General features: G+C 48.6%; 1 protein-coding gene across 1 annotated transcript in view; it reads right to left on the minus strand.

The window, feature by feature from the left end:
• Nucleotides 1-1,809: 1,809 nt before the first annotated feature.
• ETS1 (ETS proto-oncogene 1, transcription factor) overlaps nt 1,810-21,438 on the minus strand; it is a 63,943-nt gene continuing 44,314 nt past the window's right edge. The window contains exons 7-8 of the mRNA XM_023516765.1: nt 6,637-6,755; nt 1,810-5,616 (exon numbers count right to left, since the gene is read on the minus strand). Coding sequence (XP_023372533.1) covers nt 5,401-5,616; nt 6,637-6,755 — 335 coding nt within the window. The 3' untranslated portion in view covers nt 1,810-5,400. The remainder of the gene's footprint in view (nt 5,617-6,636; nt 6,756-21,438) is intronic.

The following is a 21,438-nucleotide window of genomic DNA, read 5'->3' on the forward strand; positions in this document are numbered from 1 at the left end:
GGCTCAGAGGCGCGGCCCTCGAGCGCCGGCCAAGTAAACGCGAAACGTGGAAAGAATCCACACAGACGCAGGTCCCCGACTCCTGAGCAGGAATGCCGGCGTGTGGCCTGACCTCCTGACGCACCGCAGACAAAATGGGGGCTTTGTGTTCACGGGGTGGGGCTTTATGTACACCCGCTCGCTCTGCAGCGCACGAGGCGCTGCGCACGCACCGCACGGAGCACGCACCGCACGGAGCACGCGCCGTCTCCTCCAGGCCGCTGAGCCCCCGGTAGCACCAGGGACAGTCGGGGTGGCTCTGAGAGACCCAATGCAGCTTAGATCACAGTCTTCCTGGGTTTGGGGTTAAAACACTTACATCGCCTTGTAACAGACGATTCTGTTGCTTGATTGTTATTCTTCCTCTGGGCTTGGGTGCTGCCACTCACTCCCAAGCCATAGCAGCCAATTTTTTTACCCCACCACCTGCTAAAGCCTGCCAGATCTCTATAGACTGCGACCACCACCTTCTTCTGTATGACTCCCCCTTCCCTGTCTCCGTCTGTCCTCACCTGACCCCATCCTCCCAAAGCCTGCAGTGGCTTTTGAAGACTGTAGTCTGTCTCCCAGCCCCCATCACAGTGTCAAGATGCCAGTCTCAGCTGTGTGGTCAGAACCCACCAAAGCCCAGTGCTCCATCTCAACCCAGCTCCTGGTTTGCAAAACAGAAGATGAAGCTGATTTTATTCAAGTATGCATTGCGTCTTTTACCCTGGTCAGCATTAAATCAGGAGGGGTGGCAGCAGCTTGGCACTGAGGGAGAGCTCCGACTGAATCTTTGGCTGAAGCAGAGGCCTATTCTCTTGTTTACTCAGGGGGAGACCAGCTCAAATGCAGCCCCAGGTTGGCGCAGGAGTCGTGGTTTTGCCCAGTTTGCAGCTGAAAACTAAAAACTATAAGGACTTCTGGATATTTTCCCAAAGTGTCCTGGTGAGTGGTGGTGGCTTGACCGGGACGAGGGCGCCTCCCTCACGGCCAGTCCAGCTCCCTGACCACTAGACCACACAGTCCGTGATGAACGTGGGCTCAGCAAACCTCAAGCTCCAGGCCTGAACAGAAAGATTTTCCAAAAACAGAGCTCTCTTTGTGAACAATTCAGCAAAAATTCTCTCTCCAGCTGTGAGTTGGGATTTGTGTTGCAAATGTTGGTGTTAATTAAAAACATCCACCTTCTACGGTTACAACAACCAGGAGAAAGCACCACGTGAGCCGTGGGCCTCGGCACTCCTCCCCGAAGCACTTATAAATACGATTTTATTTACAGCTTGGCTTTCAGAGGGTCCTGACAGATTTTATCATTCCCAATTTTCAGGCTCCAATGCAAAAACTGGGGCTAAGATGGCCACAGAGCAAAACTGGCGTCAGTGGTAGAAACAAGAATATTGTCCTTGTCCCTTGTTCACAACGTCCACCAAAGGTGTTCAGCTGTCCGTGTTATCAGCAGGGACTGCACCTCACCGCAGGCAGTGTTCATCTGCGGAGTCATTAAAATTTTCTGCACGTGGTTCTCAGTCCTTCAGACATAAACAAATGTCAGAAGAGGCCAGGGATAACTCACAAAGGACGACACAATACATTCAACAATTTGGGATCTTAGATTACTTCCCTATATCCCTATTACAGCTGTCCCTTTACTGGGAAATCTTTGTCTAAATTGGTCCCCAGGCAGGGAGAGCAGAGACCAAATCGCATCCCTTCTCTGTGGTGTGTTCATTCATCCTGCTTTAAAATGTGATACCAGCAGCAAAGAACCAAGCCAGAGCCACATCATTATGAATGAATTTCTTTGTTTTTAATTTCACACAGTTTAAAATACAATATGAAATCAGGCTACAGTATATAAAAAACTCTCCAGCAAAATGATGTGCCAGCATCAGCTACTAAAATAAACAAACAAAAAAACTCCCCAATAAGAATTTTTTTTCTGCTTTTTTTTTCTAAAAAAAACACGTAGACAGTTACGTCGCTACATCTCTAAGCTACCTCAGTTCTGATTTGTAAAAAGCACCTGCTTTTCCTTTTTTTTCATCTTGCTTTTAAATTTTCAGCTTTTAAAAAATATAAATTATATGAAAATACAAGTTGGAAAATAGTCAAACACAATATAACATCTTTTTCACCCCTATACTTCTCAGCTTAAAAAAACAAAAGTATGCTTAAAAAAAAGTTCAATAACTGAGGCAGTATTCCTGATAGAGATAATTTCATTTTAACATATATATATATTTTTTATATATGTATATGTATACATATATTTATGGTTTCTTGAAACTTCTTTGGAATGTAGGTAAGAGTTCAACAAGTTTATATAGACCCCAACAGAGAGAGCAGCACACACAGCATGGCTAGAAAGAGAAGGCGTATTATTCACTGTGAAGGTTGGGCAGGTTAATGCTCTAAAACCAGAGTGTTCATCTCCAAAGCAAGGAAAAGCGTGTCTGATCTCTGAATGCCACCTCCAATCCCCACCGCCACAAAATCAGGGCTCTCTGTAGGGAAGCTCCTCCCCTGAACGGAGAAGGGCACAAAAGTGACTCTGAACCCTGAAGCCAAAACCCAACAGGTTAAGGCATCTCCAGGAAAATAAGGGTTTCACTCAGTAAGACCAGATTTGCCCATCCTCCCTCTGAAGGTAACATGTGTTTTTAAAAAGCATGAATGCAACAATTTTGCTACATTTCCAGTGTATAAACCACCCACCACTCTTCCTGGGATGGTCTCTGGCCTTTGGATAAAAGGAGAAAAAGCCTCTGGCCAGATAGACGGAGCTGTCTCAACACACTACCTACAGATCCTGAAAACGGTGGGCCTGGAAAGGGGAGTCTTAGTGAACCAGCAGGCTGAGGAGCGCCAGGAGGCATTTTCTGCTATCTTATCTGCTATAGGAATTGCAAGGCTGGACAGACTCACAGAAGGGGAGTTTTCAGCATAAATTTAATAGGAAAGATTGATGATTTGGGAGAGTGATTTTTTTTGCCTGGTTGCCAACTGCAAGCAATGGCTGATACCCAGCCTTGGTTCTGTGCTCACCCATTACTGAAATGTGGAAAGACTTAACTAGAAAACTCAGGTATTATTTCAGCTGCAGTTATGCATGTCGGCAATACACACACACACACACACACACACACACACACACATATACACACACACCCTTTGCCAGTGCCCAACAAAGATCAAATAATCTAAGAGAAAACAATGTAGTCCAAACAGTTCCACCTAACACTCCCTGAGCAGCTCCTAAAATATTTTGAGAGCTTCATTAAGGCACCTGCATCCAAAAGATCAAAATACACAGCTGGGATAATTCTGCCTTTGCTTTCCATGCAGAAGTTCTGATTTATCAGTATAACATGAGGACACTCATGAATCACACAGTCTTGTTCCTGGTAATTCAGGGTCTGTAGGAGGATCTGGGAGTAAACAATCAACTTTCTTGACTATGTGCTAGAAGGTAGTTAGTATTTCCAACTTCTCAGCTAATCCCCTAAAGGGCCAGCCCTGAGCGGCTCATCTTAAATGTGTCTTCCCGGCTATCGTGGAAGTCCATAAGGCCACCTCCCCTTCCTCATCCTTGTAACTGGGCAGCTCTCTAGGGGGAGGGATTCTAATTGTATTAGGCACTTTTTCTCACTAGTTAGATGTTGGTCCCCTCCCCCATAACCCCACTTTCAGATTCCCCCACAAAACCAGCAGCAAGATGACTACTTCAGTTCTTGTTTAAACTTGGAGGGAACTAAAAATATATTCAAATCTCACGGACCGCATTATTTTCTTCACTCAAGCCCCTTCTCATTTCCTTTGCCTCCAAGTCCTTCTGCAATTAGCCTTGACTTACCCTGCACCAGGGTGCCAGGAGCAAGCACGGGCCCTGACATTGTGTGTACCAGTGTACACAGTCTCAACTGACAGCCTACCCAACTAGTTCAAGTTCTGCAAAGGAAAGCCTTGCGCTTCTCTTCCCCAAGACACAGCCACATCACATTTTGTTCCAATGCTCTCTTAATCTCCATCACTTCTAAACCCAGCAAGGTCAACTCCTCCACTCATGTCATGTCTGAAGCTACTCTTTCACTCACCAATCAGAAAGCTGTACATTTCTCTACTGAATAATTGGGGGGGGGGGGACACGTGAGCAAAAAAAAAAATGAAAGATGTTGGAAAATGAAACATGAAAGAGGAATTACAGAGTGTTAGTTTGGATCAACACACGGTCAGGACTTATCTCTTGAGACCTGAGGGGTAATGCCCATGCATACAGCTTTGATTCCAAGTCCTCCAGGTTACAGGTACGGAACCAAGAAAGAACCCAGCCAATCTCCTCCTTTGATCTCCTCTCCATGGCTTCGACAGTGCTCCTACATTTATGGGATCCAAAACCACGACTGCGAAATACATTCAGTTCCAAGACTTAATGCTCCTTAGCTTGACATTAAGCCCAAACCCCGAGAATCCACTAATAACCAATAAGGTTTTGTAATAATAATTTTTTTTTAAATTGTAGATGAAATTCACACATGCATCGTTCCCCTGTACCCAAATCAGCATTAATTTCTCCTTCATACATAAGTCACATGAATTTGGGATCCCTGATACCAGTGACAGCCCTTTGGTTTTCCAATGGGGTCTATATAAACAGTTTTCTTTCACTGTGACAGAATCCTCAGCTGGCAAATAAAAACAAACTTGCATGATATTGCAATACTGAGACCACCTTAGAGCTTAAGACGATTTTTAAGAACAAAAAATACTGGCACAAAATTTAATAAAATAAATTTTAACACGAAACCTGTGTCGGCCCCCTCCCCATGGAAGTCCATCTTTGTTTCAAAAAGAGTAAAAAGGAAATCATTCTCAGGTTTTGCTGCATTCTCCCCCCCAAAAATGTTTTATCCCACCCCCTCTTTTTGCCCTCCCCAATCTACCAAAAGCAAATTAACTGATTTTCATCAGTCTGGGGACTTCTGATGTGGCAATGTCTCTTGATAATGGGACCATAACTCAAGACACATTTTTTTCATGGATATTTTTTTTAAAAAAATGATTGGACACATTAGTCTCTTCCTCCTCAAGCCAGATCCTTCCAGCTTCTAAGAAGACCCCTCTCTCTCATGAAAAATTTGCTCAAAAGCTTCTTATCCCACCCACCCACGAGTCCTGATTCTCCTTTTCCAACCACACACAATTGATTACAGCCGCAGCTCACTTAGCTCCCACCCCTGAATGTAAAAAAAAAATGAGTTCTGAAAAATAAAAAATAGAATAAAATGGTTATAGAATAACCATTAAAAATTGAGTCCGACCAAGGCGGTTGTCCTTCCAAAGGTCTCAGCAGGGCTCCCCCAGCCCCGTCTGCGTCCATCACTCGTCGGCGTCGGGCTTGACGTCCAGCATGGCGTGGAGCTCCTCGGGCGCGTAGCCCAGCAGGCTCTGCAGGTCGCACACGAAGCGGTAGACGTAGCGCTTCCCCGCCGTCTTATGAATGATGTTTTTGTCGTAATAGTAGCGAAGGCCACGGCTCAGTTTCTCGTAATTCATCTTAGGTTTGTTTTTCCTCTTTCCCCATCTCCTGGCCACCTAAAATAAAAATATAAAGAGCAGGTAGAAATCTACAGGGCGACCCCAATACACACGTATATACCCTATACTGAACCCAGGGCGACCCCAGTACACACATGTATACCCTATACCGAACCCAGGGCGACCCCAGTACACACCTGTATACCCTATATGAACCCATGCGTGACCCCTGAGGTTCAAGCTAGATGATTAGAGATTCGTGTTGGCACAGAAGACGTTTCCCTGACCTAGCTTTCCTGAATTCCATTTATCAAGGGTGGGGCAGGGACAGTAGTCAAGTTCATGAACACAAAGTGAGCCTGAACTTTGATGCAATGCGGTTAAATATTTGATTTTGAAAAACAAAAGAACAGCCACCCTGCAGACTCTCCTCCTTCTCCACATTACTGGTAGAATGTCCTTGCCCTTTTGAAGGCGTGCAGCGAGTGGAGGGCATGGAGAGAGGCCCGAGCTGCTGTCATACCTGCCTGCCATCAACAGGAAGTGTGTTCTCTGCAGCAGGGCATAAATATTCTCTCATGTCTGCCAGAACAGAGATGTTGTCTCTCTTGTTCATTGTCTTTTTATCCTCAGAATTGGGCGTGGCCCAGAACCCCACCAGACAAGAAGTGTTTGTGTAATGAAAAAATAAATTAATGAACAAATTGTTCTAATCTTCCAAGGCTTCTTGAACTGTCCGGCCCCTTTCACACTCACAGAGCCACAGGGCTAGGAAGGGCCCAAAGTCAGAGAAGGTGACTCCATTGACAAAGGGCTGACTAAGCACCAGGCACTTATGTACCCAGTATCAGTTAACACTGGGTAATAAATGGGCGACAAAGATATTGCCTCTGTTTTCCAAATGATGAAACTCAGGCCCAGACAAGGCTGCCTAACTTGCTCAGGGTCACACAAGTAGCAAGTGACAAGGGCTGGGATTCCAATCCTAGAGAACAGCCTCCAGGCCCACACAGCCCCTGCCCAGGGTTTTCCTGCACCCTTCCTCACCCCAGTTCTCTCCAGCCTCTCCTTTCTTACCTCATCTGGGTCAGAGAGCTTGAATTCCCAGCCATCTCCTGTCCAGCTGATAAAAGACTGACAGGATTTATCAGTGAGTAATTCCAGAAGAAACTGCCACAGCTGGATTGGTCCGCTGCCTGGAAACAGAAGCCAAGGAGTCATCACAGCAGTGAGCACGGGCAGGAACCAGTCCCATACTCTGTGCTTCCCCTCTCAGCTCCTCCAGCTGGGAGAGCATGGAGGCGACCCACAGGGGGAAGACGGGAGGAAGTGTTAGGAGCTCAAACACACAGAAAAGAACTCCCCCCTGCAAAAAAGCACACTAGAAAATAAATAAATTGCTTTAAGGGTCAGTCCACTTTTATTGGTAAGAAAACTCTAGAAAGAAAATACTGAGCCTGTCCTCTGAGATATTCCAAGGCAGCATCTGCCTTCAAAAATCAGTCATTATTTTTGCCTTAAGAAGAGAAATATGAACTGAGGAATGAATGTCCTTGCCAGTTCCAAGCAGCAGGCAGAGCTCATAAGCCCTCCTTTATAGGAGGGAGGCTTTGGCCCCTGCTCTGTGAGTGGGAAGGATCAGTCCCCTCGCTATCCCCACATGGAAATAGATACTGGATGTCCTTTCAGGATAGCATTCCTCTCCACCCCACTCCGCCCTCCCAGACCACATGGAGGCAAGCACCCAAACTAAGAAAAGGAAAAGAAAGCATCGTCACAAATCTTAAATTCAGCTGATTAAAAAAAAAAAATCACCACTATTTGAGGAATTAATTTGCTACCTAGAAAATCCTGGGAGGTCAGATGAGGACTGTCTCATAAATTCTTCATGGGTATTTTCTTACACACACAACTATTCTCTTAGCCATCAACACTCCCGAGATCTTAGCGTACTGACAGTCAGTGTACCCTATGCTAAAGATTTCTATCGCACAGACTTCCTCTAAGGATAACTTTCTATTCTGAAATGACAATGCCATCTAATTTCTGGATGTAGCTGGAGAGACAATTATGGAGCCAACAGTCCAGGCTGCATGTTGCAAGTCTATCCTGTGCCCTCTGACGCCATTTTGTAAACTATATGGGCAGAGCAGGACTGGAAGAGACGCAGCAGTTGGCGTAGACGATGGAAGCCCAGCATGCTCCAGTTCATAGGGAAACCCAGACTTTCCAAGGCTCTAACCCTTAACCCAAGTTTCAAGTAAACTAAGACTCAACAAGTTTCAACAGGAAGCAAGCTTTAGGTTCCCTGTCAATATAAAAAAAAGAAGCAGCCTTTATGATCGGTGACAGTCAGGTTCAAGTGCATCATTTTACTTGCTCCTAAAATCCACTCCCCATCCCTCTGCTGTAAGTAGCACAGGGGTCTTACTGTTCTAATCTATTGGTTGGGGAAAAGGTGCTCTGGAAAGTAATGTGAGTTTGCTCCATGGCACGGCCAGCCTACAGGGGTGCTGGTCTAGCGGCATCTCCTTTCTAACAATTTCTAACAGTTTCCAGGGCTCCTCCCCAGCAACCCCCAAGCTAAATGTGAAAACTGAAATATTTCTAGTTCATCTTTCTGAGAGTACACCTGTACCTTTAGCTATTAAGATGTAAAACCCATTGTGCAAGGAACACCTCACATGTATTCCAGAATAAAATGGTTCAGGGAAAATTTATAAAATCACCAATTAACATGCTAAGAAAAGCACAGAGATCTGCACTGATAAGGCCTTAACTTCCTACACCTCAGGTACATCTGCAGGTTTGGCGGAAATTAAGGAAAGTCACCGGATACTGCTTCCTGCCTGGGCTCACAAAGCCCAAGGTGACACTGTCTAAGGAATCCACTGAGAATCCCCCCTAATGGGCACCAGGAGGTAAGAGGCCAAGTCCATCTTAGGACTTAGCAGCTGCAGGAGCCCCAGTGACACAATAGGCTTCTTGAATAAATTCACAATGACGTAGACCAACAAAGGGTCCCTGAAAGAGACATGTGAAGGGCTCGGCGCCTGTGGCTCAAGCGGCTAAGGCGCCAGCCACATACACCTAAGGGGGCAGGTTCGAATCCAGCCTGGGCCCGCCAAACAACAATGATGGCTGCAACCAAAAAATAGCCGGGCGTTGTGGTGGGCGCCTGTGGTCCCAGCTACTTGGGAGGCGGAGGCAGGAGACTCACTTGAGCCCAAGAGTAGGAGGTTGCTGTGAGCTGTGATGCCACAGCACTCTACCCAGGGGAACAGCTTGAGGCTCTATCTCCAAAAAAAAAAAAAAGAGAGAGAGAGAGACATGTGAAGGAAAAACACCCAAAAGCTATGCAGAGAAACATCCCTGTGTGAAGGTGGCAGACCTTGGACGTGGGTGGGGGAGTTGCTGTCAGACCCCTGACAGTCGTGACTGGCTGTGCACTGTGCGCCCCACGAGCCAGGCACTGAGCACGCCGGGGTCATCTCATTTGTTCCTCACAAGAACTCCAGGGGTGGATGCTATTGTCACTCTATGCATTCCTGCCACTTCTCTGCACAGCTAATAGATAGGCTGCATGGCTGCCCGACCTGTGCAGGGCCATTCACCAGCAGCAGAATGACTGGGACTGGAACCTAGGCAGTGCAGCCACCAGATTCTTCATCTCAACACTACACCACCCGTGGACAAGACCAAGCCAGAGCCCTGGCATCTGAACTGCCTGCCTGGGAGCCCTGATCAAGGGGCAAGAAGACCTGGCTTTAGAGACTCATGGTAGCTGTGGGACAGTGGGCAGCCAGTGGCTCTCCCTGACGGTCTGACTGCTAGTGTGGCCGCGCGTCCACCCCCACAGCTACACTTCCAGCTCTACTGGTCAGGTGCCCCGTGGCAGCTGTGATTTCATGATTTCTACGTTATTTCAATATTTCTCCCTCCCACTATCGACCTTAGCACCTGCCTCACGCTGCTTATCACAACTTCTCTTTGGGGAGAAGAGGTCTGGTTACACAAGCTGAAGAGATGAGAAGATCAGATTCCTTCCACATGGTAAGTCTCAGCCTTTAACAGGGAGGAGCAAGCAAGTCCTGGAGAGCAGTGTCCAGGAGCACATGGCCATCCCCTCCCTCAGCACTGGCACCAGAACGCAGAGAAGGCGCCTTCAATCCAAGTCACTGGCACAGCCGGGGAGTCCTGGGATGGAATTACCATTCTTTCTTGTTCCACTGGTACCGTTTCCCAAATTGAAACATCAAGTAGTGGCGGGAGTATGGCCCTGCTCCAGTCCCTGCTCTGTGGGTGTATATGGCAGGGCTCAGGGGAGTCCCCGCTGGAAGACTGTTTTCCCCATTGTGAGTTTCCCTTTTTCAAAAGGAATGTGGAAGTGGTAAACGCAGGTGCTGGGAACAGGTGCCAGGTGCCAGCTCTCTGGCTCTTCTGCTCCTACCAAGGGGAAGAGGAGGGATAAAAAGGAAAAGCAGAGGCCCAGGGTAAGCACAAGAGCCTGAACAGGAGGAGATGTCCCCAGCCCGCGTCACAGAAGGAACATCAGTACAAGGCTAAGGCCAGCTGAAGGCTCCTTCCCCGAGTCCTGCAGAGAACCCCGTGGGTACTGGGCTAGCTGACACAGGGAGCACACTCTTCAGAAAGCCCAGTTCTCATATCACACAGGAATCCAGCACCATCCAGAAGCTTCCCCTCCGGGACCTTTTACAGACTCCTAAATGGTCCCTTTGTTGTGCAAAGCAGTAGAATTAGGAATGAGTTGGAATTGTTCTCCCAGACAGAAACCGCCAGGCGCAGCAGGAGATGGTCTGACTACACAGACCTGCCTGTCTACACAGCAACGTGTCACCCTCACCTCGCTCTGGAGGGGATGTCAGGGCCACTTGGAAACCCAAAGCTCAGAGGTGGCTGTAGGGTGGAGTGTGGACTAGCTGCCAGGCATGGCCAAGTCCAGGCCCATGAGAAGGACTCGTGCCCCACATTGTCCAGACAACGAATGGGCCTAGCGCACCCAGTGACAGCTCTCCTTCAGGGCACTGCCTGGCGTGGATCTGCACAACTGCACAGGGTCCAGGGCTCCATCCCTTGCCCCTGCTCCGGCACACCCTAAAACTGGAAAGTTTCTTCCTCCCTTCTCCCTGTACCGCCTCCTCACTCCTGGGCACTGCCCCATCCTCCCACCCAAACAGATCGAGGTCTCAGTGACCTCTGTCCCCGGGAGCAGAAAACGGTTCTAAGAATAGCGCCAGTCATGGGCAGGGAGCACATGCTCCGTGTGACTCACAATGGGGTCCCTGTCTGGGGGCCCCAAGGCAGTCAACAGCGTCCTTCACTGTGCTGCCTGGGGTGTCACACACCAGGAATCCTGTGGCATCATTGGGAAACTATGCTCCAAGTCGAAGCTCCAAGCCACAACAACAGAGGGGTCCCTGTTAGAAGGAGGTCGCTTCCCAGAGCCATGCGGGAGGGAGGGAGGGCACCTCACAGACTCCACAGGCCCATCCCGTGCGTCCCCAGGCCCCACTGCCCATCCCAAGCCTCCCCTGCTTTGTTCTGCTCAGCTCCTATGTGAGAGGAGAAACCACAACACCACCAGTCTGGGCTCCACTAGCAGAGGACAGCCTCCAAAGAAGAATGATATCGCCCAGAGGACACTCCCTCCAGAGGGTACCTGGGAGCACCTCAAATCTAAGGGGACAATCTCGTGCTTCCAAAAAAAGGTAAAGCTTCAAGTAAATTCTTGTCATTTGGGTCACATTTCATGTTCCTTCTTCCTGTGTAGGATCTTCAAGGTCCATCCCCTATCCGCACGAGGGCTGGTTATTGAAATAACCCTGCCTTGCTGGCCCCTTACCCTGAGGTTAAGAACTGAGCAGCATAAATAAATATACAGCAACAGGCTGGGGCACAGGTGCAGAGAGATGCTCTTAGGATGTATTCCATTCCATTCCCCACGTTGTCAGTCTCTTTCTTCTCATTATTCCAGGTTTAGGAGCCGCCTGCCCCGCCTGTAGTCCCAGCTTCTCAGGAGGCTAAGGCAGGAGAATCGCCTAAACCCAGGAGTTGGAGGTTGCTGTGAGCTGTGATGCCACAGCACTCTACCAAGGGCAATACAGCGAGACTCTGTCTCTAAACAAAAAAAGAAAGAAAGAAAAAGAAAAAAAAAAAGAAGGAGCCGCCCGCCCACGGCAATGACATCCTCACGGGTAGTTAGCAGGGCCCGGTGGGATTCGGTTTTTCCTTCTGCGCCTTCCACATTTCCCTTTCAACCACAAGTTCTCACTGTCATCTGTGCCCTGGAGAGAGGCTGACCCAGGGGAGGCGTCTCCCACACAGACGGAGGTCCAGGCTGCAGCTCCATGCAAGCCAGTCTGCCTGCCACTCCAGGGTGGTTCTCCATCTGCCATCCGCACGTCACTCATGTACGTGCTCTAAGGACAGGGACTCTGCCTCTTCTCTGCTGTAACCCAAAGCCTAGAACAGCATCTCACTAGCAAAGACCAATGAACTAAGTAATTCTTTGCCGCTGGATGGCTCCAGAGCTGCCCTCCCCCCCAGAACCCAGTCTGTACCTTGCTGATTCTACACCCTCAGTGCTGGTGTGACAGCTCATCTTCAGTAGGTACTCAGTAAACATTCACTAAATTATGCAACTGAAACAATCCTCTTCTGTAGAAAAACAGCAGGATTTGAAATTCCAATCAGACCACTTCTTTCTATTAAGCTATATTTGGGGCCAAACAATATGGGTGACCCCAGGCTATTTTTCATCAGCATGGTCCCCCAAATAAACACGGCCACACCTCCTGTCCTTTCGGGGGTTAATATGCTACTTTGAAAAGCTAATCTCCCTTAGCTCTACTCTAAAAGTCAAATCGAACACTGCATTTATTTTAACCTATGAAACTCTCATGGTTGGTCACCCTCGCAGCAGGCTGCCTCTGCCCTGGGAGCACACATCTGGCAGGTGGCCTCAAACAGAGGAACAGGCTTGACCGGCCCCTCCCTGCCAGCCAGGTGTCTCTACCCACAGCCAAACGATGATGGCAAAAACAGAACACTCGAATCCAGAAATGACCTGTCTGTCTTCCTTTCATACAACCACGGGAGGGCCCTGCTCTGGGGATGGGGTGGGGACCCCAGAATCTAAGTGCCCTGCTCTGGGGATGGGGTGGGGGCCCCAAAATCTAAGCATCACCCCTTCCTGTCCACTCCCTTCTAAATTATCACGCACAAAACAGTCCCAACTCTCTTGATTCACATTAAGTCCTTACAAAATGAGTCGAATCACAGATGAAACAGAAGCCATCCTTTGTGAATCTTCACAAAGTCCCCAGCCAGAGGATGGAGAAATGAGATGGAGGGACAATCGAGGCCCCGAGAGACAATTTAAAGGAAAGCAAGGCCAGACTAGTGAAATTTTGGCCCACTTCTCGGCCTGTGGGTGCCTTCTCCCATTTCCTCTAAGATACAGGCTCCCTTTGCGCTATCCCCACCCAATCCACCTCCGGTCTCGCAGACAGTGTGGACGGCGCCTTCTGTGACAGCAACTGTATGCTGGTCTAACAAGCCCTCCCACAGTCAGTACGCTCCATAAATATGATCCAGGTTCTTATAATGCAACCCATAACAGACAAGAACATTCTAACAGGTGTTTAAAACACACATGGGGTGAACACAATGCTGAACCAGTAACGGCGTAAACGGCCATTTATTTACTGCTGAGACAGCCAGGTTTCTAACAATGAAAGAGTTTGAAACAACTCTGAGATCAATTAAAACCAACCTTCAACTATCAAGTTCACGGGTCTCTAACATGTTAGCCCACAAAAAAACAAAACAAAAATAAATAAATAAATTTTAAATTAAGACAAAGAAACCTCATATCACCTCATATCACATGTCAGGCAGTAATGTCCTAGAGGAGGACAGCACCCCATAAAATTAAATATATATCTAGGTATATACATAGATATGTCTGTGGGGAAGCCCCAAAAGGGGACTCAAAGGCACAGGAGTTTAATATTGAGTCTCCCCTGACTCACTGTGCAATCTTACTTAACCCCTCTGGGCTTTAGTTTTTCCATCCCTAAAATGGAAATAGTACTCTCTGATTCTTACTTTATAGAGATTAAATTAACTCCTTATTATACAAATATATATGTTTAAAATATATTCATGCACATATATACATGTATATAGAGAGAGCAAGACAGAGAGACAAAGATGTGTATACATATAAATATATGCAGAGAGTGACAAAGATGTGTGTGTGTGTATATATATATATATATATACACAAAGAGAGAGAGAGACAAGGATATATATATATATAGAGAGAGAGAGAGAGAAAGAATCAACCACAGTGCAGAACAGTTTGGGGGCAAGAGAATGTATAACGACAGAATTAAACAGAAGAATGAAACAACAGAAAATATATTTTCAAAAACGGAATTTTCAAAGATAAGAAGAAAACACTTTTTAAAAAAATTATAAAAGCATTAGATAAAATTTAATTTGGCGTCCAAGCATTAAACTGGCCTTTTGCAGGGCAACGTGAAAAAGTAGAAAGGGGGAGGTTAAGGGGAAGAAAGTTAAAATATACAAATGTAAACTTTCTTAACATTTCAAATGAGGATAATCACTTAGGATTTTTTTAACGTTAGGCATGACTCTGAAACCCTTGCTCTAATTAAAAGTACATTGCCACAGAAAGAGACAGCAGACACAGACAGCTTTGCAAGTGAAAGTGTGAAAGACCTACATGGTTTGGGGCGATCTTGGCCACAGACGATTTAGATCCTCTTTCTCCCAGTGCAGGTCTTTCCCTAGTCATCCCTCCTCACCAAGCACCCCTGTCTCACCACTGTGCAGGGCTGACCTAGGGAGGGGCCAGCAGCATTCTCTACAGATGTTAAGAGTTGGGGCCCAAAGAGACGGAGCCTATAGCACTAGCTGGGGGTAAAGCAGAAGGTCCTGTCCAGCCATCAGCACCCAAGCCAGGGCAACAGCAAGGTCAGCTGCCTGGCAACTGCTGGCAGGGTTGCCCCACCTGGGATAGGTTCAGCTGGCCAGTTTGACTTGGTATCTAAACAAGACAGTTATGCATTTTTAGTGTCTGAGGGAAAGACCTTTGTTTTTGCCCAGGCTCTGCACACCTGCAAGTGCTGAAGCACATGTGTGGGGGTGGGGGGAGGAGGAGGAGGAAGGGGACCGCTCCTCTCTTAAAGGGACAGCCTCCATTCAAATGCAGCCAGCTCTTTCCCCCCAAATCCACCACTAACTCGGCCTCTGCGTAACCACAGTCAAGCAACAGCCAGGCACAAACTTGGACAGCATGCCAGTGAAGCCAAGTCAGGAAGTGGGTTTCAGGGTAGCTCTTTCCTCCTGGTGCCTTCTAGGCAACTATTCTTTTAAAAAGTCACCAGAGATGACTTAGCTTTGAATTAGGAGGTAGGGGATGAGAATTTTGCTATAAACCAAAGAAATGATTTTTCTAACCATTGTTAATGTATAAAGAGATGCCTTCCTGAGTAGCAAGGTAACAAGAAGAAGGGACGGTGTGTTCACCGATGGGTGTGGGGACAGGACTTCCAAGTCTGTGACTTTTCTCAGCAGCATCCTCAGCTCCATCTCTGGAGGAAAGTTATTTTATCTTTAGGGTAAGGTTTTTCCTTTCTATCACAGATGAGAGAAATCACTAGTGAGGTCCGTTAGAATCCGTCAGGAGACAGATGAACCAGACCAAAGTGGTCATTTATTTGCACACTGGTGTTTTCAAGCATTCATCTAGCAAATAATTCTGAACACTCCTCAAATATAAGATGTTGGAGCCAGACTGGACGAACACAGAACACTAACAACAGGGGCAGGGGGAGAACAAATACTTTGTGTTTGAGCACAATGTGAAGAGCTGAAAATTATCTCCCCACGCCTTACAGAAGACAGGCCAGGGAACCTCACAGCCCCTTAGCTCTGAATGCCAGACGCCCCCACAGAGCTGGGCCCTACGAACACCTCTCCAGCAAAGCAAGGCCCACCTCCTTTCAGTTTAAACTTTCACATTCCATTACCCCAGGAGAACTTTCACTCTCATTATCTCTCAGAGACATGAGTCAAACAACAGAGATAAAGGCTGAGAAATTACAGTCCAGGATATACACTAGCTCAGAAGCCTATGCTGGGCCACCTCAGGCATCAGGATGTCATCCCCTGTTCTAGCCAGGTGGCAAAGCTGGGCCAGCCTCCTGTACTGGCCGTGTTTATAGGTCAGGTCTGAGGCATGCCCAGCTCCAAGGAGCCGGCAGGGCCACACCACAGCTGCACCTCCTGGAAGCAGGTCCAGCCTAGGACTGCACATAGGGGCTAGGGCACGCAGCCCATTCACACGAGACAGAGAGGGCGGCCAGGACTCACAGAGTCCCCTTTGGCCTGACCAAACTGTCCCTGGGACCAAGCTGCCTCTGGAGGCTCTTCTCTGCCAAGCTCCCTGTGCCCAGACTGCAGTGTGGCCTGAGGCACCCGCCTTCTCTCTGCCACCCCTTGCCTTGATGCCCCTCTGGTGCCTCCCCCACCCCCAGCAAATTTCCTGCACATCTAATCGTTGGTATCTGCTCCTCAGCAGACTAACACACACGCTATCGAGGCATCTTCCTACTAATTTTCCGATATCGTGAAGCGCTCTTATTTGTCCTTTGCTGTGTGACACTGGGACAGTGGTGTCTCCTTCTCTAAAAAGGTAAAAACCCCTCAATTTCTATGTTTGTACAATGGCAGTAACACAGCCTTCCTCGTGTGGGGAAGGGTAAAAAAGTTAATGTATATGAAAGAGTGCAGCACAAAATAGGACAAAATTGGAGCTTAACACAGGTGGACGGACCGGGCCGAGTCACTGAGGGGACCTCAGCTGACACTTAAGATGTGCTGTGCCCACGACACTGCCACCAGCCACTGGGATCCTGCAGGTAAAATACACCGTCCTCAAGGAACTTAGAATTAAGCTGGGAAAATAAAAGTTTTAGGGAACACCACGGAACGGCGGGCACAGACAGCACCTAGAGTGCTCCTAGCCTGCCCAGGTGCTTTCCCTAACCAGCTCATTCACTCTCACGTCTAGCCTTGGGAATAGCATCTACTATTCCTACCCCATAAAACTGAGGCACAGAGACGTGAGGCTGCCACAGGCCCCACGGTGGTTGGTGGCAGGACCCGAGTCCATGCTCTCAGCCCATGACACAGACCCTGAGTCACCCCAGCTGACCCAGCATGGGCCGCCCACGCACCCACGAGTTTAACCTGGACCTCAAGCTGCAGGCACCCCCAAGGGATGGTGGACACAGTGCCACTGGGCCTTCCAGCCTGTGGGTGTCCCATGACAGTCACACCAAGGCACATGGAGGAGCAGAGCTCCTGAACTGAGCCTCTGCTCACTGTCCAGAGCAGGGCAGACAGGGACGTGCCAAGGGGCAAGGCAGGGATGTGCTGAACGCTGGGCAGCAGAGGTGATGGGGAGTCTCCCAGGCCTGTATGAAGGTAGTATGTGCTGAACGCTGGGCAGCAGAGGTGATGGGGAGTCTCCCAGGCCTGTATGAAGGTAGTATGTGCTGAACGCTGGGCAGCAGAGGTGATGGGGAGTCTCCCAGGCCTTTCCCAGCAGAGGTGATGGGGAGTCTCCCAGGCCTGTATGAAGGTAGTAAGGGCCTAGGTGACGTCCTCTCACCAGCACAGCTGCTGCATGTGGCTCAGGGAAATATTCTGCTTCAAAGGCAAGGTGAGCCTCAGACTAGAGGCAGAGTGGAATTCCAACTCCTTCATTTGTTGAGATTTTGTTAAAGAAACTGTGACACCCCCCGCAAAATGTGAGACTTACAGCTCCCCTAAAACAGGCAGGGGGCTGTACCCAGAATAGAGGCCAGCCTGGGAGCCCCCTGCAGTTCCAAATCCAGGCACCCAGAAGGCCCCAGTGATCTGCAAGCAGCACTTGGCTGGAGAAAGCTACGCAGTGCTGCCATAGCCCAGTCAAGACACCCAGGGGTGCAGCCAGTTGCTCCTTCAAAGGGAGCCTCTGCTTTCCACGCTGCTTAAAAGGTGCCTATTTTAAATCAAAAGTAGAGCCAAATCCTCCTACCATTAGTTCTTTTTCTATTGGAGGCAGATGAGTAAGAAAAATTGGCAGAAAACTAGTGAGTTAAGAGGCAGAAACAGTGAAACAAGTCTGGGGACACAGAAAGACCTTTGCTCCTCTCCAGTTCAAACCATCCCTGCATTTCTTCCCCATCCCGTGACTGAGCGGCATGTGAACTCAGGCTGAGAACCCCTCCTCTGCGGTCCCCAAATTCATCCCATGTACCCCTTCAGGATCCACCTCACACCCAGCACAGGAAGGAGAACCCCTCCCGCTCTGCTGTGTTCATGCTGAGGGGTCTGGCTGGCATCCTGCACCTGCCCTTCACAGGGGCCCCTAAGCAAGAAGGAGAAGGCACCCTGTCCCCTGCCTTTCCCATTCCCAAGCTCTTCTCTAATCTGTCCAGGTGCTGCCCACGGATGACTGTGGCAGCTTTGGCAAGACTGCGGGCTAGTCCCAGCTCTGCACGGCCCAAGTCCCCCAACTTCTCTGGGCCTCTGAAACAGTGGTTGGGGCAAACATGGGCACCGGAGTTCTCTGATCAAGTCAACAAGCACGTCCTTCTCAACTACAGTCAATTCACACTGCCTTTTACCAACAGCATTTATACGGAGAGGCCTCACGTCCCGCAGCGCAGCTCAGTTAATCGCCCCACATCGAAAGCTCTACACGGTCCCTAACAACATCCCCACCTGTGCTTAGAATGCTGAAAACTCACGCTGCACTAGTAACTTTCTGGGGTCACCCCTCTCCCCTCTCCTTAGCACTAACATAAGCTCAGCCACTGTTTGTCCCTGAGTACACAGGGATTGTTTTGCAATCCCGCTCTCCTTCAGAAAACTGTGATTTCAGGTAATGCTGCCAAATCTCAGGTTTCATTCTGAGTCGCAGGGCTTTGAAGCACTTCCTTTTCCAGTAAAGTTGTTTCTTTTCAAAAACATGTTTTAGCAGCAGCTTGGGGTGACTGACCCTAAAACTCAACTACAAGAAGGACTCCCAGGTTCTGGGCTTGGCCCTGGGACCTTCTACTGTGTGACTTTAGACCAGCTCTAGTGCCACCTATGAAAAGCAAGAAAAGGATTTATTTCAGGCTGGAGGTAATGTGAGAGCACCTATAGGGGACTGTGTGGGGCTTCTTTTACTACCAGACTGGTATCTTTTCTTTGTGATGTCCCTTCCCCCCCCAAAAAAAATTTGGAAGTCGAACTCCAGATAGTCACAAATTTGACCTAAGGAAACTGAGAGCTGTCTATTTAGGTATCAGCACAGCACTATAAAATATCATTTTATTACAGTTAATGAATGGTTTGGGGCTTTGCCTTTTTCAGGCGCCAGGAAAAACAGAGCACCAGCTCACTCGTAACTGTAAATCAAAGGCTGAGAATACACCTGGACGTGGGCAAGGCCATTATCACTGGGTCTGCTCCAGCCCAACTGCAGAAGTGATAGGAACGGGCTTCTGACCTGTGGTTACATCTGGCAATCTAGAATGAAGTTCAATACAGGTGATTTACAGGCCAGTACCTCGGACTGAAGCCAAAGGTTCACTCCAGCCCCCTCCCACATACCGCTAACCCACATGCACACAGTGCTGATTAGTGACAAGGGGGAGACAGGGTCCCCGTCACTCTGTGAGAGCATCTGTGACAACCACTAAGTATTCTCATTCCTTAACACGGAGAAAAGATGGTGTGTGCAGGGGAGACACCAGCACTGGAGGTTCCACACAGGAGCCACCTCCATGCAGAATGCAGTTACACACATGGCCTTGGATAAGCTGCTCCTTTGTGCCTCCGTTTCTCCATCTGTGAAACTGGAGAGATTAAGAGGGAGGGAGGATTCTACTGACTACCCACTGCGTTACTCTACATGAACTGAAATTTAAAAAAAAAAAAAAATCAGAGATGCCTATGTTTTTCCAGGACCTGGAAAGCATTTTGCTTTGGTCCATAAAACATACAGAGAACACTGGGCTATTCCTCTCGGGCTGTGTTGTAATTAAAAGAGGTTCATAATGTATCTGAACAAAAGGGAACGGAGCTTTCTGATCGCATCGCGCTGATAACCATAAGCAGTTCACAGCAAGGTAAGGAGGTGCATTTTGGCGGAAGCCAGCATCGCATTTGATGTATTCTTAACTCAGCCAACAGGCAGGCTTTCAAGCCATCTTATCTGCCCCCACATCTCGACCTAATTTAACAAGTTGCCAAGGGAGCCTGCTGAAGGTTGATGCAATTGTCTTATCTCAGGAGGGAGACTGTAACTGCACGACAATGAAAAGTCCGCTTCTGCCTGATCTCCACCCGCACAGAGCAGGGACTGAGAAGCACATGGGGAAGTAAGGTGCTCCCTGGGAGCTGAGACGGGCAGAGGCGGGTGCTCCTGAGAGCAGAGGGGCCTGGAAGACAGACCCTCTCCCAGGCTCGGAGAGCATCCACCCGCTAGTGCCCTGGGGCTGACTAGCGGAGACAGGAAGGCACAGGCTCCTGCCATGGCTGCAGGTACCCTGGAGCTATCAAATTGTGAGGGAACAGACAGAAAAGGAGGGAAGGACTTGGGAGGGAAAATAAACGTGCCCTGTCTAAGCAGTAGACAGTGACTCCACTCTCCCAAATTTCAGCTTCTCTTAAACTGTCCACATTAAGCCAGATACCCATTTCTAGGCACTGTGGTGATCACCTTGGGTGGTGGTCAAGGCTGAATGGACACGCCCCTTCCTCATCACCCAGGACACGCCCAAAAGGAGAAGGGGCTGCAGTGAGGGTGGAGGTGGGGAAGGGCACACAAGGCCAGTTCACTGTGCACACAGGATGTTCACCAGGCACTGAGCACAGGCAAAGCCACCCTGGGGGCTGCTCACAAACCCAACCTTCATTCAGACCCCAACAATGAGAGCACCAGGCCAAGTTCAAGGACACTTCCAGCGTCTCAGGGCTACTGTCTCACCTGCCCTCAGCTCATGCTCAGACATCTGCTGAAGTAATTGAACTTTTCTAACAAGGGACTTTCTCCCTGCTTCTGGCATGTCTGGCACTGATTTGCTTAATTGCCTTAGTTCAATTACATCGTCAGAGTCTCCCACCATGAAGATAAGGATGAGCACCTCTACTTCACTAAAAGTAGAAAGGGGTACAAGGCAAATTTGCCTAAAATCACATAGTGTGTTAGAGCTGGGCGGGAACACGGGGGACTTCTGTTTTCGGGGCTATTGTTCTCACCGCCATTTGAGACAGTCTGAAAAGTCACGTGGCCAGTTAGAAAGAAGACATGATCAAAGGGTGCGACACTTCAGAAATTTTGTTTTGTTTTGTCTTTTTGGCCAGGGCCAGGTTTGAACCCACCACCTCCAGCATATGGGGCCAGTGCCCTACTCCTTTGAGCCACAGGCACCGCTCAAAAAATGTTTTTGAATTTAAATGACTACTTCAGTCTTTGAGACTTTTACCTGATAATCCCATCCCTTCTGTTTCACTGGCTGAATGTTTCACTAACTTATGTCTGAAGAAATAAAAACAGAGACAGAAGGGAGGGAGGGTGGTAATAAAGGCGGAGGAAGGGAGAGAAGAAGGAGGGATGGACATCCATCCAGACAAGGGGCTGGTGACTTCAAACAGAACTCAGACCCAGCGCACAGCATCCCTGGCACCACCAAGCAGACCAGTGGGGATAAAGCCCACCTGTACCTCCCAAGGCCACAGTCATTTAAGAGCTTCCTTTCTCTCCTCCCCTTTCTTATCAGTATATCC

The sequence above is a fragment of the Otolemur garnettii genome, unplaced genomic scaffold (genome assembly GCF_000181295.1).
Source record: "Otolemur garnettii isolate 467f Iridium unplaced genomic scaffold, OtoGar3 scaffold00097, whole genome shotgun sequence".
NCBI lineage: Eukaryota > Metazoa > Chordata > Mammalia > Primates > Galagidae > Otolemur > Otolemur garnettii.